Here is a 17115-nt window from a genome sequence, read left to right on the forward strand (position 1 = left end):
TTTTTTCATTTTCAAGAAATGAAAGTTTCTGATCAGGTTAGGGAGAAGGTTCCCAGTCGTGTTTGACTTCCTTTGCATTTAGACTGAGGACTATCTGCGATCGTTCTGTTTTGTATGTCATTGTGGCTTGATTGTTGTTTACTATTGTTCTGTTTCTAATATGGCGTTGTGAACTTATTGTCTTGAAAGTTGCCCTGACTTTTCTATGTACAAACAATACAGAGAATATACAGGGAATAATCTACTTTGGAGTTGTGTAACGGTACATTGTATGCTTATTGATTGCAGTCGCCATGTGTTACGCTTCATGATGACAGCTCCACTGGGCTACCATGTCCACATGTGCTCCACTGTCAACTTTGTCTTTGGTGACGAGGAGACTGTCATGCCTCAGCTCACACATGTGAGGACAAATTAAAATCAAACTCTTTGCATTTTTGAGTCACTTGAGAAAAAGTGACTCTATGTAATCGGTCAGTGTTAGTCTGTCCGGCCGGCCGTCCGTCCGTCCGGCCGTCCGGCCGGCCGTCCGTAGACACCACCTTAACGTTGGACTTTTCTCGGAAACTATCAAAGCGATCGGGCTCATATTTTGTTTAGTCGTGACCTCCAATGACCTCTACACTTTAACGATGGTTTCGTTGACCTTTGACCTTTTTCAAGGTCACAGGTCAGCGTCAAAGGAAAAATTAGACATTTTATATCTTTGACAAAGTTCATCGGATGTGATTGAAACTTTGTAGGATTATTCTTTACATCAAAGTATTTACATCTGTAGCCTTTTACGAACGTTATCAGAAAAACAAGGGAGATAACTAGCCTTTTCTGTTCGGCAACACACAACTTAACGTTGGGCTTTTCTCGGAAACTATAAAAGTGACCGGGCTCAAATTTTATGTGAACGTGACTCATTGTGTTGTGAATAGCAATTTCTTCCTGTCCATCTGATGCCTCATATAATATTCAGAACTGCGAAAGTGACTCGATCGAGCGTTTGCTCTTCTTGTTCTTTCTCATGATAGCTAGCTTTATTTTTAGTTGCTATGGAAAAGCAGAACAAATGAGCATAAGATGGTGCATTTACACATAACAAAAGCACAAATGTATACAGGGATGTAGATAGAAAAAAAAATTTAAATTCACGACAAAAGTGTCAAAATGGCAATACAAGTTTTGGCTATTTTCCAAAATTTACGGCAGTCTTTTGTGTTGCCTTTCCCAACGGTGAAATTTAGGGGGGCAGAGCTCGAGCTGCCAAAATGACGGATAAGTTTTCTGCGGTTTGAAAGAAATGTTGACATTTGGCCGACTGTGTGTGTGAGCAAGTGCACGCAGAGTTCTGCTTTCTTCTACGGGCACATGCACTGATTGCAATCATCAGGATTTACCCTTTTGTATCTGACACTCTGTTGTTGTTGCAGGAGAGCTGTCGGTTCCGGGACAATGCCCTGCAGGTGGTCCACAGCCTGGGCAAGTGTATCGCTGGCTTCACCGATGCTGAACAGTTCGCTCAGGCGTGTCAGCAGCTGGTAGCTTATCACTGTCCCTACGTCAATAACAAGCTTCTCTCCAAGCAGAAACACTTCAAGGTATGCCTTGATCCTCCAAAGAAATGCAGAACTGTTATGTGTTTTCAAATGATCAGACACGTTGTAGGGTTGGCTTGACACAGCCAATCTTGATCACTTGGTTCAGCTTCTATATATATATACGACTTGTGTCTGTGTGTGTGTGTGTTCGCGATGCACGGCCAAAGTTCTCAATAGATCTGCTTCAAATTTGGTGGGCATATTCAGGTAGACCCCGGACACAACCTGGTCGATGAGAATTTTCAACACTTGCTCTCAGCCCGCAGCGCTGAACCGATTTTGGTTTTTCTGTTCATCTTCCCAGATCCATTCCCATTAATTCTTCCTTATCTTCTCCAGTGTTTTGCGTTTATCTCCCTTCCTTCGTGTGGCGTCAATCCATATTCCCGTTACTACGTTACTATTTTTAGAATGTCACTGCACTGTCCAGAACGCTTTCCTTGCACCCGTAAGTTGTCCTCGCTGTAAAAGTGCAAAGGTCGAATCAATTTATAGCCACGCGAAAAATACACTGTCATCTATCTCTATATATTTATAGATATACATATATACATATATACGGCTTCTCTGTGTGTGTGTGTGTGGGCAACACCTGTGGATTGTAGAGTTCTGTTTGTGATGTGGTCTGGCGGCTTTGGTGTGTCTGTATGTTCGGGCCTTCCTTTGAGAAGCCATAACAGTTATTATACTGGGCTTAGAAATAAGCTCTAAAATTCTCAATCCCGTTTGAGTGGACTTCGCCTTCAAAGGTGATTGTGGTGTTTTGGCACTCGGTTACATTTGGCGTCGTCGACAGGGATGGGACTCGACATGAAATGTTCAGGCCACTGAATCATTTTCGTGCTGTTCCCATTCCACCAACCTGGGAGGGACCTAAGCTTGGCGGGTCCATGGTTCGGAACTTTGGGGACAAAGTTCATTCAAAGGGGGTCGAGTGTGACAGGGAGACTACCGTCGCCCTTCACAGCAGACTCTGCAGAGTTGTTTGCCTTAGAAGTTGTGAGCTATTTATAGCTAGCTCGCCAGGCAACACCTGTGGATTTTAGAGTTCTGTTTGTGATGGGGTCTGGCAGCTTTTGTCTCTCTGTATGTTCTTGCCTTCCTTTGAGTGGGCACAAACTGGCGGATGAAAATGTTCACACGTGCTCTAAGGCGGCGAACCGCCACGCTGTCTGTCTCTGTCTCGCGATTCACCCGGCGAAGCCAGGTATTCCTCTAGTTACCTATATTTAAACTCTTCACTTGACTGAAAGCTGCATCAGAATGATTAAGTGAGCACAATGGAACCGCTATGTTCCATCTGCTGGTTGGCATTCTGAGTGTGTTCGCAGAAAGGACAGTAGGCAGAAACTCTCTGCACATCTCGATTGGTCTTTCAGATTGGTGTTGAATGGTTGCTGAGTAAATAAGGATTTGTAATAAACAATTTGAACACATGAACTACCCTAATATGTTGTGTCGATTATGATTTCTTTAAGACGCTTATAAGGAGCGAATATTCAGCAGACGAGAAGTCGCTAAGGACTCATATTGCTATATTTTACCTGGTTTTGCTCATTTTGTGCACAACCTTTTATAATGTTCTTGCAGTAGCTAGATCACATCAGCCGAGTCTAACGTTTGTTAGGAAGATGTGAGCATCCACAAGGAAGGCTCTCTTCATGTCTGTCATCACAAGTGCTGTCTGTGTTATTTGCAGCTTTTCAATGAGGCATTATACAACATGTTACGGAAGGCTCTGCGAGACATTGCTTCACCGGAAATTGCCTTGGCTTGGAGGGCTTTCAACTTTGATGTAACATACCCCAACATCTTATCTCTACAGTTGGGAAGTCGTCCAGGTAATAACGTGTTCATGGGGAAGATTACAGGGGGGAGGGAGGGGGGCGTTCAGAGGATCTGAACTGTACTCTTGTCTGTAAGATGCAGTGTCCCGAAGATTTCTGTTGTGCAGGGAGTAGTCATTATCTCAATTTCTGCTGGTTATTTACAAGTTCAGAGGAAATTGCAGTACATGTATACATTTACAGACTGTTTTATTCGCAGAGACCCTGTGTTTTCTTAAGCCATTTCAGTGAAAATGTGCATTTCTGTGTTCCTCATATCTGCATTCTACAAGTCTACCATAGAAACTCTAGAAACAGACTGTGTGTTAGTGGTTTAAGGAACTAGTTCTCTTGTGGCAACTGGCTCTTCGCTATACTTTGCGTCATGCATATACTTCTGTTCTTATAGTCTTCTTTTATGTCCTTATGAACCACATTCTGATATAATTATGCACACATAATCATGCAGCAGCAACTGCTTTTGTGTACCTTCTGCAAGTGAATGTACTTAATGAATGTATTCTTATGCCACTTTGTGCAATGGTGTAGATAGAATGGTAAAAGGACACATTCAAGGCATATACGAGTATGCACATGTACATGTGCTTGCACAAACACACAAAAACATGCAGCCATGTACACACACACACACACACACACACACACACACACACACACACACACACACACACACACACACACACACACACACTCACATACACGAGCTCCTCCACAGTGCAATTGAATCTGAAGTTAGAGCACTCAGTAGTTGATGGTGGTGGTTGGTACATATTAGTTTTCTCATTTTGTAATCTGATTCTGTTGGCCTTTTCAGAAACTAGCAGCACCGAACTAGCACAGGATACAGCTAAACGTTGGTTTTCATACAATTTCTTTGGCTGCCTTTTATTTGTTTTTATTTTTTTCAAGTATTAGCCCCTCCATTTTTTTGTTGCTTGACAGTTGATAGCATCTTGAGGAGGGATAGCATTTGACAGTGTTTTGAATTAGATCAGACATTTTTCTTGAAAATGCTTTTTGTTAACTTGGACTTTTGCAGAGATCAATTTTCATCACTTGCTAATTTTCTTTTCTCGTCATCACTCCTGCATCTTAATTCTTTTGTCTTTCACCACGCACTGCACATCTATCAACTTCATTGTTTATGGCTTGTGCGTGGCTGTCCGTTTTTCAGAGAGCCCACCTCAGCATGAGTCTTCAAAACGTTAGTCTTATTTTCTCTCTTTTTTTGTTGCTTTAGTGGTGAAAAATTGTGTACAGTTGTTTTGTTTCACCCAGATATGTCTTGGTAAACATGGAATTTCAAGGATTTTTGTTTGTGGTGCAAGTTTTGTTTGTTCTGTTTGTTTTTGTATTTGCTGCTAAAATGTAAACATTTACGCCGTCAACCATGAAGTTATTTACAAAAGAAAAGATAACAAACACATCCCATACACAGTTTTTCATCATTGAAGTGGATTCCTGCTACCTGGTGGTTTAAGGCTTCATGGGTTTTTGCTTTCCTGGATTAGGCTGAGAGGAGTGCATGGGTGCAACTCTTCCGTGTAGGACGGAATTTCCGTTTTTCTCAGGAGGCTGCAGACCGAAAATCCGTCAGAGACCTTCAGTGGTAGAGAAAATTTGCATTCCTGATCTATGAACCAGTGGTATTTTGCTTCAGATACATTGAGTCCTTTAGAAAGTTGGCAACTAAAACAAGCTTGCTTGAAACTTATTTCTCTTTTAATTCAAGCTATGATTCAACAATCATTTGCGAATTTAACTCCTAAAATGAAAAAGCAGCATCAGAAGATTGCATGTGCATGGCAAGGGATATAACTCTGGAGGTTTCTGTTTTTGTCTAAACCTTCTTCTTTTTAACCTGAGCAGTTAGCCCTTTTGAAAGTATTCAATTGAAACAAACTCAGTGACTTGAAACTTGTTTCTCATTTGGTTGAAGCTATGGTTCAACAATTATTTGAGAATTTACCTCCTGCAATGATAAATTCATAAGCTTCAAGTAAAGAAGTTGTAATACAAGGGAGGTGACTGTAATTTCCTGTGTTTGCGAAAACTTTTTGTTAGCATGGTAATTTTCCTTTAATTTAGTAAACATTTCTAAATCAAAGACAAAACTAGGTGGTAAAATTAATCACCTTCAAGTTTACAAGATTTTTAATTTGGGCATCTCCAATTTTAAGGTTGTTAGCAAGGAGAGGCTTCTAAAACCCTTCTTCAAATGTGTTGACCTTGTTTTTTGTAGACCCTCTAGCAAGAGTGATGCAACCAAACACCTTCAAGTATAGAGGTTTTTCATATTGTGCATTAAAACACACGATTCACACTCCCATGGGAGTTTGTTTTGTTGTTGTTGCTGTTTTCAGTTTTAAAACCAGGAGAGGCTCAAATAGCCCATCTTAAAATGCTAAAATTCATTTTCGGCTGGGTGGTTACAAATACCTTCAGGTTTACAAGATTGTTCATATTATGCATATCCGCAAAGCCTGTTTGTTCTGAAATAGATTTAGAGTCAAAAGAGGCCATTCAAATCCTCCCTGAAATGCAAAAATTCGTTTTTGGGTGGAAGGCGCTGCCCCTGCACCCCGCCGGGGCCTTAACGGCCCCTGCCCCTGGATCACGATCTTTTCAGTTTTTTCATTTTCCAGCAGTTGCACCCATGGGAGTGTGAATCGTGTGTTTTAAACGGGTGTCGGGCTATGTGGGTGGTTGAGTGCATTTTGAGGCATGTTTAGGGGCTGTGATTGGGAAAGTAGGATTCATTCTTATTATATGGAGTGTGATTGTACTCTGGGGCTTCATTTTCAAGAATAGGACAAACGCATTTTCTTTAACATTTTCCCCTTCAAAACTAATGAAATGGGTAAGTACTTCTCATTTAAAACGAATCATATTTAATGTTTCCTCTTGCATGCGAAAGCAGACTTGCATGTGTATGCATGTTTGGGGCTTGTTTCCGATAAATTACCATCACTACTCACACAGTCATTCTGGCCAAAACTCTGTGTGATATTTTGTTTGTTTTATATTTAGGCACCTCACAATGTATAGTGTTACATTTTGATTGCATTAGAGAATTTATGTAGTCAGGTTACTTATCACTTGAGTGATTGTGCACAAGGCTATACTGGTCTTTCTGAAGCCAAGTTAGAGAATATACAACTAATAAACACTATACATTGTGAGGTGCCTAAATATAAAACAAACAAAATATCAAAATATCAAAATACAAAATGTACTTACATCCTGATACATTTTGATTGCATTAGAGAATTTATGTAGTCAGGTTACTTATCACTTGAGTGATTGTGCACAAGGCTATACTGGTCTCTCTGAAGCCAAGTTAGAGAATATACAACTAATAATCAGGATGTAAGTACACATAGTACCAAAAAAAATGAATCAATTTGAATAGGCTAGTTTTGTATATATATTGACACTGTCAGAAAACAGATTTAATGATGAACAAAACTCTTGAATAAAACATTATGGCTTGCCAGACATTCAAAAGCGCAATTGTGTAAATCAGTGTCCAAACATAACCAACTGCTATTTAAAACACTGTCACTGTTAGAGCAAGAGGTGACAGCACCTTGTGATTTGTATCTGTGCGTGGGAGTTTTAATTACCTTTACCTTTCTGTATTCAGCGACACAGGCTCATTGGCAACATTATTCAAGAATAATATATTGTCAAGTTAACTTTTTTGTCAGAAACTGAATATAGAACAAAAATCTAAATTATTTGATGGTCAAAGTCAGTTCATTAACTTTAAATTTGACTGATTAACACTTTCAAACTGTTAGAGGTCACTAACCAGTGTCTCCCATACATTATTGACTTTCTCATAATGGCTTGTCACTCAGTTTCAAAGAATGGCATTCAGGCTAAAAAATAAAAATCCCTTACACCTTGGTTGTGTACTCTTCCTAGTGTGACAACCCGAGTTGGTTAGCTGAGCCCTGACAATGGGTAGATTTCTGCAGCTTGACTTTTTTGCTTTGTACTTGCTTCCCCCTAGCCCTAAATAGCAAAAGTCGTTTTTCAGGTGTTTTTCTCCCCATTTAACCAGTTGTCATGAGTTATTGTTTCATTGACTGACATCTTAACATCAAAATCTGACCTCAAAAATCAAGCAAGGACTTTAGAGTAAAGGTAAAGAAAAGTGTAACATTTTGCAGGTGGACATAGTTAAAGCATATAGACGAATAAACAGCTTGTTAAGGGCTAAAATAATAATAAAGGCATGCTTTGACTCTTTATTGTCAGTACTACAGTTCTTTGACTTAACATTTTCACATCATTACATGACTAAGGTACGTTGTCATGAGACACTGTATTCATATAAGTGCCACCAATTTCTCTTGGATGCCAACTTTTTATCCACACATTTTAATTTGCTTCCAAATACTGAATATTGTTTGGATTGTATCTGTATGTAAGGCCTAAAAAAAAATAGGTGTGGTTACGGTAACCCGACCTACCCTATTTTTAGGTGCCGACCCTACAACTTTTTATTACATTTGTCAAAAAAATAAATAAAAAAGAAAAAAAACGAGTGCAGAAAACGCAATGAAAGCGACAGCGCTCGAGTTGCACACTTATTTCCCTGTCAAGTAGGTTTAATTTGTACACATTAGAAAAACAAGTTAAAAAAAAAAGTGATTGCCCACCTTCCTACCCAATTTTTTTTGGCGATGTTACCGTAACCACACCTAATTTTTTGTTGGCCTAACCAGGCACTGCTGAACCATTTATGCAGGATATTGTATTGGTAGTCATGAGCTTTGTGCACATGCATTTAGAAACCTGTGTGTGTCTGTCTGTCTGTCTGTTTCGCAATCAAATGAAGTTTTTGTCTTCTGCTTTAAGATTTGTGACAATTTTGTTTGTCTTTGTTCACAGCCACAGGGTCAGCCAGCACGAGAGGGTCAGCAAAACCTGGAAATAAGAAACGTAAGCTTTTTCAACATTTATATATACATCGTTTTTCTTTAAAACCATGGAGATTTAATTGGTGCTGATAAAATGTTGAAGTTTTTTTTATTGTAACTTTTTTGATTGGTGTGTGTTTGTTTTCAACAAAAATATCATTTGACTTTCAGAATAAGTTGCTAGTTTTCAGGATCTAAAATATATTGTGAAATCATGTTTGTATGTCAATTTTTGTGTCCTGATTGTGAAGGTGTGTTGAAGAGCTAGTGGACTTGCAGTGAAAAAATTAACAGCAAAAGCTCACTTGTGAAATTTGTTTGAATTTTGAGACACGCTTAATTGATTTCTCATGCTGATGGCTTGTTTGATGTTTCTGTGACTTGCCACTACAGATGCCGGGGAGAGTAAACAGTCAAGTATGTGTCATCTGTCCCCCACGGTTAACCCCTTCCCCTGCTGTTTATAATCATATGTTTTAATTTTTTTCGCTGGATTTAAAAATGACCCTTCATTTAATGACTAAAATACATCTTTGTTGGACCCCCTTCATGCATGTTGTCTGTCTGCTTTTCAAGTCTTATGATTTTGTGTCATAACCTCTTGACAGAGGTACACAAATGGTGTTCCCTCTTTTACTTTAACATTTTGTAAAATCGGTAAAAAGTGAATACTTCCCAAGAATGTATGGCACCACAGTCGTTTCTGTGAGAGTTAAAACTGTAATTGTTTTTTGCAAACTCTTCATTAAAGAAAAAAGCTGCTGAAATGAGCTGTTTTTGAAACAATACTCAGCAAAGTGACCTTTTTCAGATGAAGATAAATTAAAACACTGGTGAGAAGAGAGGAAGGAGCAAAAGCAGCTGCACATTTTAAAAGAAAAATTGGAGAGAAAAACATTTTAAAAAATGAAACAAAATAAAGAGCCGATCTCACAGAAAGAATTGCTATTTTGTTAATGCATGATTATAACTGCATTGAAACAGGTAACTTTATAGGCCAGATTGTTTTGGTTTGTTTGTATTGTCACTCTCTTTATTTTTGGTTTTGGGGTGGGGCTAATATTTGATAACAAATGATCGATGCATCTCTCCTCCCTTGTATTAAATGACCCACTTTCTTTCATTTACACCACACCCTATGCTTGTCAGCGAACAATGTATACTGAAACACAGTGTTACCTGGTTCTGTATTAGCCTCATCACAGATACCACTGTATCACTATTCTCTTTCAAACTTACTTAAAAGAATGACAATGGAAAGTTGCAAGCAGGGAGAGGGACATGCTTTCATGTACAGTACACTGCACCTTTTGGCCTAGAATGTCTCTTCATGCAGTGCAGATATCTTGCAGGTGTCTTGTCATTGAAGACGGGGAACCTTACCAAAACTGACAGACCAATGAGTGAACATCAAAAGGTGTCCTTTGCTTGAAGGCATCCTCTCTACTGAGAGCAGTAGAGTACAGAAATTACTATGTAAATCTAAAAACGGGAAAATTGAATTACCCACCTCTCTCTTATGGGTTGTGGTACATGCTTAAAGCGTAGAATTTTTGAGTTTGTCAAGCAAAGTTTCTTTCAATATCGCTCTGTAGAACTTGAAGCAGAATGAGAGGGGAAAAAACCTTGTTCAAATGGTCGCATCTTTTTGATTCAAGGATTGAAAAGTGCCTGATTTTTAACATTGAGGTACCTTTTCATACATGGTTGCATTGCGTATTGATCTTTGACTTTTGTTTTTATCAACAAAAGTTGGTGAAAAGGTGCTTGAAATCAAAGAACCATGTGCGTAGCTAACATTGCATGTTCACTTGACATTTACATTATCTTTACTGCGATAAAACACTTCACACTTCTGTGTATTCTGCTTGCTTGAATTGAAATTGATTGTGTTATGATTTACACATCTCCAGCATGCACATATTCATAAACAATCAATCTATCTTTTGTGACTTTCCTCATTGATTTCCAAAACTGCATGGTTGGTCTTCTGTCTTTAATGCATGGAAAAGAATAACAAATAAGCTGGGCATGTATGAAATGATTGTGTGGAACTGGAAGGTCTCTCAGACCTGGGAACCCATACAATTTTGCCGCATTTTGTACGCATGATTGTTTAGAATACGATCAGTACGGTCAGTGGAAATGAATTACACCCCAAAAAATTCCTAGACAGCTTTTCTTCACAAGCGCATCCTGAAGCCGATCCAGTATATTGACACGTGATAACAGTGTTTGTCAGTAAACATTGAAAGAAGCATTTGTTTCAAATGTATTGGTAAACTTTATTAACTGTGCAACTGAAGCGTGTGAAGCATGTTTGATTATATGTGTGTTCAATTGCTGTGTGGAGTACGCACATTTTTCTGAAAATTAATACACCAAGTGTTTTGAGAATACTCCAAGTGCAAAACAAGGGTTCCCAGGTCTGGTCTGTACTTTCATTTTCACGCTTGTATTTTAGTTTTGGAATGTGATCATTTTTTTCTTTCCCAATGCCTGTTTTTTTGGTTGAGAATGCTGTCTGCCTTGTTTACATATTTTGTTTTTAGATGTTTACATTTACATGTGTGCTGCTGCACATATGTGTGCATAATGCCTGTCTTACACTGTGCCGAATATCCTTGCAAATATGAACATGTTGTATTCGGCAAAAAAAGAGACGAATGGACAGGAAAAAAATTTGAAAATTCGAAGCCTTACCGATTATTGCGAATGCATACAAATCCATATACGAATGTCTTGCGGATGTATTTAATACGAACGTTGCGAGTGGCCTTGCGAGTGTTGCGAGTGCTTGCGAACATTTTTTGAATAAAGCGATTATGCAATTCGCATTGTTCGTAATACTGCTCTTACACTGTGCCGAATTTCCCTTGCGAATAGAATTCACCAATAATTCGTAATGATCGGGACATGGTCGCAAGACATTCGTAAATGTTCTTAACCATTCGCCACCATTCGTCTCTTGTTGCGAATATTAGCAACATGCTCCTAATATTCGAAAGGAATACATATTCTTCAGTATTCGCAAGCCATTCGTAATCATCGTAAAGGTATTCGTAGCGCTCGCAAGGCGTTCGCAATGATCGGTACACATTCGCAAGCACTCGCAACTATTTGTAAGACATTCGCAAGAAATGTGAAAATGAACATGTATTTGGCCAAAAAAAGAGACTAATGGACAGGAAAAATATTGACCATTCGAAGCCTTACGAATCCTTGCGAATGTCTTACGAATGGTTGCGAGTGCTTGCGAATGTCTACTGATCATTGCGAATGCATACGAATCTATATTCGCAAGGATATTCGGCACACTGTAAGACAGACATAACGAATGTTTGCGAATGCCTTGCGAGCCTGACGAATACATTGCGATGATTACGAATGTTCGCAAGGATATTCAGCACAGTGTGAGACAGGCATAACGAATGGTTGCGAATGCCTTGCGAGCGTTACGAATACATTGCGATGATTACGAATGTCTTGCGAAATCTTACCAGTACGTTGCAAAAAAGTTAAGAATATGACTTCTTTGCGAATATTAGGAACATGTTGCTATGTTCAAAACAAGAGACGAATGGTGATGAATGGTAAAGAACATTTACGAATGTCTTGCGACCATGTCCCGATCATTGTGAATTATTGGAAAATTCTATTCGCAAGGGCCATTGACGGCACAGTGTAAGAGTAGCATCACAGACTCTGTCTCTCTCTCTCTCTCTTTGTATTTCTCGCAAATCTGTTTCTAAACAGCACATCTAGTTTTGAAAAGGGAAAATGGTATAGCGGTCATCACGCTTGAACTGGTGACCCAGAATAGTAAGAATTTGAAGTAATCATTGCAACAAATAGCTGATAAGTAATTATGAATCACCTTAATTGCTTTTCTTCAGGTGAGATAAACCACAGAATGTCATCTGAAATCGTAAAGCATAGAATGATTGAACCATTAATTACTTACAGTTTTGATGTTTGGTTTGAACTTTAAGGTTTGACATTCAAAGATGGTTTTGAGGATAGACAAACCTGCAGTGAACCTCTTACCGTTTTAAAGTCCTAGGTATAACTGAATACTGATATCTTTTCCGACTGAAGTTAATTGATAACCATTCACTTGTATTTCAGGTGAACCTGAGAAGACAGAAAACATCTGGGCAACACGTTACATGTAAGTATTCTCTCATCTAAGGTCTAGCATCAGTTGTGAGTTTGCAGCAATGCTTTTATCAAGATGGCGGCAATTAAGCTGCAACAACCTACCACCAATATATACTACCACCAACTCTTCAGATTGCTGAGGGGTTGCTGCTTAGTCATAGCAACTTTTTTGTAAAGGAACTGATCATCATGCAGTTGTGAAAATGTTTCTTTGTATTTTATTCTGATAGTATTTTTGCTCCATGTCTTTTATTTTCAGGTTGACTGCAGGGGATCTTTGCTGAAATGTTGTTGTGTTTTTCAGGGAGCCCACCCCAGAGGAGCATGTGGCAGCCGTGAAGATCCAGAAAGTGTGGAGAGGCTTCTGGGTGCGTAAAGTCAAGCAGGCACGCACACCAGGTTTGTACTGACACTGGGCTATATCATGTACCGTACTTTTCAGACTTTAAGAGACTATAAGGTGCAACTTTTTTTCTCACAATTGACCCCTGCGGCTTATTTAACAGAAGCGCCTTATGTGTGGATGAAGTAGAAATCCAGGGGAGTACCAGTCAAACAACTTGTGATAATGCATGTTTCTGCTACTACTACCCTGGCCAAGTTTCCTCTCAGACATCAAAGAGACCGCCCCATAGGTTAAACTCAGTCACTGACCCCGGGTAAGAAGGTCAGTGTCTATAAACTGGTGCAGGCAGTGTTTCCTCTCAGACATGAAAGGAGACCACTCTCATAGATAATTGGTCATTGACCCCGGGGAAGAAGGTCAGTGTCTGTAAACTGGGGCAGGCAGTAATACTCTCATTGACCCTGGGGAAGAAGGTCAGTGTCTGTAAACTGGGGCAGGCAGTAATACTCTCATTGACCCCGGGGAAGAAGGTCAGTGTCTGTCAACTGGGGCAGGCAGTAATACTCTCATTGACCCTGGGGAAGAAGGTCAGTGTCTGTCAACTGGGGCAGGCAGTAATACTCTCATTGACCCCGGGGAAGAAGGTCAGTGTCTGTCAACTGGGGCAGGCAGTAATACTCTCATTTACCCCGGGGAAGAAGGTCAGTGTCTGTCAACTGGGGCAGGCAGTAATACTCTCATTGACCCCGGGGAAGAAGGTCAGTGTCTGTCAACTGGGGCAGGCAGTAATACTCTCATTGACCCCGGGGAAGAAGGTCTTAGTGTCTGTCAACTGGGGCAGGCAGTAATACTCTCATTGACCCTGGGGAAGAAGGTCAGTGTCTGTCAACTGGGGCAGGCAGTAATACTCTCATTGACCCCGGGGAAGAAGGTCAGTGTCTGTAAACTGGGGCAGGCAGTAATACTCTCATTGACCCTGGGGAAGAAGGTCAGTGTCTGTAAACTGGGGCAGGCAGTAATACTCTCATTGACCCCGGGGAAGAAGGTCAGTGTCTGTCAACTGGGGCAGGCAGTAATACTCTCATTGACCCCGGGGAAGAAGGTCTTAGTGTCTGTCAACTGGGGCAGGCAGTAATACTCTCATTGACCCTGGGGAAGAAGGTCAGTGTCTGTCAACTGGAGCAGGCAGTGTTTTCTCTCAGTCATGAAAGGAGATAGATCACTGATAAAACTTGGTCATTGACCCCGGGAAAGAAGGTCAGTGTCTGTAAACTGGGACAGGCAGCTGGTCTCAAGGCCAACCAGCTATCACAATGCACCTGCACTTGATCTCCAGAGCAAACATATTTCCACTCTGTCTTCTTCTTTTGATGTGCGGCTTATAAAGCGCCTAATGTGATGTTTTTTCTCAATTTTACCTCAAAAGTGGGGGTTGCGCCCTATATAACAAAGCGCCTAATAGTCCCGAAAATGCGGTAGCTAATTTCTCTTTGACATTGGACACTTTAGTACTTTGAACATTCAGAAAAAGTTTACACAAGGAAGTGATTAGTTTTGACAATATTTGCATATTCAGGGGGGAAAGTAAAGCTATGAGGTTGTGCTGGTGCTTATGCATATGTGTATACCTGTAATTTCTAATGTTTTAAGATGTTACAGTTAATTTGACTTTGTCTGAATTCTTTGATAGAAACTTTGTGATGCCTTTACAATATATAACTGGTGATTGGTAAAAGTGATTAAGAAACCTCCTGCTGAAAATGGCAAAAGTAGTACAGTATAGCTTAGAAGTTCATCTTTATTGTTGTTTTCAGGTACAGAGGAAAATGTGAAAGCACAGGAAAACTTGCAGAAATCCTGGGCTGTCATCGAACCTGCTGCCGAAGAGAACGGACTGTTCCTTTGCAGGTATGTTTTCTTTTGATGGCAACATTTTTGTATGAATGAATTTTAACATATTAATTATTTCACCAAAGGAACTTAAATATGCACATGTCTGAAAAAAACAACCTGGTCTTCATCTTGAGACCTGGGGTGGTGTGCATGAGAAGGCACCCAAGTGTGTTGGACTCATTATCAATGGTTCTCATTGGTTGAAATCTCAAACAAATCTCATCCAGTTCAACTCCGCGGCTGGTTACCACCCAGGAAGAAAGTTTCTCTTGCACATCAGCGGTGATTTCCATGTGTAAGAGTGGAACGAGAAGAAGATTTAAATGTGTGATGGAGTTTTCAACTGTTGTTCCAGGGAGATGTTCAAGAGAGATGCTGACATCATGCAGTACTATCCCTTCTACAAGGACGAGTGGAACAAGATCTCCTACGCAGATTACCGCGGCGTTTTCCCTGACCAGCCGTCCAACACCTGGTTTGTTGTCTTCAGGTCAGTGTCCACCTTATGCTGAACATTCACTTTTTACTCAAGTGAGATCTATTTAGCAATGCTCTTCACTGTCTAAAGCATGCTGAAAACTGATATTCCAGAGTGTCTCTTTTTTGAAGAATGAAGTAGGGGTAGAAAGCACACACAGAAGGTGGCCTGCATTATCGTACACATAACAGGGTGACCCAGTAATCCCCCTTGTCACAGAGGCTGCTCTAAAGAGGTTGCCTACCTTGAGTACTGAGCTATATGAGGCTTTGCCAAAAGGTGCCATTTCAGACCCATGTGTGTTTGGAAAGCAAGTGTAATTAACTGGATTACCCCAACATGTTTACATGTACTGTGCTTTGAAAAAGGGAGTTTGATGAATGCTTTTTTAATGTTTTGAAGCCTGTTGTTGTTGTGAATGTTAAATAAAAAATAAAATGTTTCAAACATACACCGGAAACGGCCCCGAAAAATTTTGGACATTTTGGTATCCTTGGGGAATTTTCGATTTTTCATGATCTGCATCACTGCATCGGTTTTAATCAGCGTATTTCATACAGTCTAAGCATACAACTCTCTGTGGAATGTGCAACAATCGTAATTAGAACCAGAATTTACCGAAAAACTCGCCCAGTAAATACCCTTTTTTTTTTCGAAGGGCTCATGTCCGCAGACCAACTTGTTTACAGATTCGATTTTCGCTGGTCTTGGTGCTTTGAATGGCCGCCATTTTGGATGAAAACAATAGTTTCGTATTCGAGGAAATAAAAGCAGTGTGTTGCATTTGAGTCAGAATTTGCGAAGTTATTGTATCTAGCAGCTAAAAAGAATTGATGGAGTTAATGTCCGAAAGTAATGTTTGACACATTTTGTTATTTTTGCAATTTTCACAAAGAAGTTTCGCTAATATTTTATACAAAAGCGTGGAAACCACTAGCTTTGCTTCTATGACGTTTCCGGTAACCGATTCGATTGAAATCATGGAGACGACGAGCCGTAAAGTTGAGAAAATATTGTACGGTCTGTTCAGGGTAAGGTGTAACGTTTGACACTTTGTAACGTTTGACACATAATTTGCCCATAATTCTTCTCCCAACGAATTGAATTAGCTTTTATCCCATGACCTGCCTCTTTGTCTCTGTTAGCTGAGGAGGTGATTATTCTGAATATTCCATCACAACCATATGGATATCCCATCACAACCGAGTTTCGATCTCAACTGTCATTGGTCATTGTCTTTGATTTCAGAGTACAATTGAATAATTTATAGAGGTCATCTGCATATTCAGAGTTTACAGATGGACTACTTTTTTCAACGTACAACTGAAATATTTTGTGGTGTCAAAGTCAATATCACGTATAGTTACAGGCCTACATGTGTCAATATTGAGAAAATAAAGAATACTTCATACGATACGCACATTCTGCATGGATTTAAAGAGCGGAGTCGAGATATTTCGCTGGCTGAAGCGACTGCATGGTCAAAGGCATGGTCAACGAGTATCGCGAGTGGGATCAAGGGACGATACTCCCTAATTTTTACACAGACAGCCATCTACACAGAACCGTGAGAGAGAGAGAGAGAGCAGAGAGCAGAGAGAGAGAGAGAGAGAGCACAACCCAGTCACCTGGTAGTTCGAAAACTCAATCTGAAACTGACATCGATTGTCGAAGGCATGCCTGCGGTGCATAAGTCTGGAAAAGTTGTAGCTGGGAACCCGTTGAGATCCATTCCAACGCCCAACAAATTATCAGAAGACTCACCATGAAGTCAAATCAAACGTTAGGTTTTCTCATTTGGTTATTTGCTTTGGCTTTAAGTGTATTGCTTTGATTGATAGCTGAATCTGCTTGCAACCGTGCTGTTCAA

General features: G+C 40.0%; 1 protein-coding gene across 1 annotated transcript in view; it reads left to right on the top strand.

Moving 5' to 3' along the window:
• Positions 1-17115, top strand: part of LOC138962194 (androglobin-like) — a 248118-nt gene that overhangs the window by 203030 nt on the left and 27973 nt on the right. The window contains exons 31-41 of the mRNA XM_070333927.1: positions 289-403; positions 1422-1589; positions 3289-3430; positions 4251-4289; positions 8339-8389; positions 8761-8784; positions 10120-10152; positions 12496-12538; positions 12833-12927; positions 14689-14782; positions 15123-15257. Of these exons, the coding sequence (XP_070190028.1) occupies positions 289-403; positions 1422-1589; positions 3289-3430; positions 4251-4289; positions 8339-8389; positions 8761-8784; positions 10120-10152; positions 12496-12538; positions 12833-12927; positions 14689-14782; positions 15123-15257 (939 nt within the window). The remainder of the gene's footprint in view (positions 1-288; positions 404-1421; positions 1590-3288; positions 3431-4250; positions 4290-8338; positions 8390-8760; positions 8785-10119; positions 10153-12495; positions 12539-12832; positions 12928-14688; positions 14783-15122; positions 15258-17115) is intronic.

The sequence above is a fragment of the Littorina saxatilis genome, linkage group LG3 (assembly GCF_037325665.1).
Source record: "Littorina saxatilis isolate snail1 linkage group LG3, US_GU_Lsax_2.0, whole genome shotgun sequence".
Lineage (NCBI taxonomy): Eukaryota > Metazoa > Mollusca > Gastropoda > Littorinimorpha > Littorinidae > Littorina > Littorina saxatilis.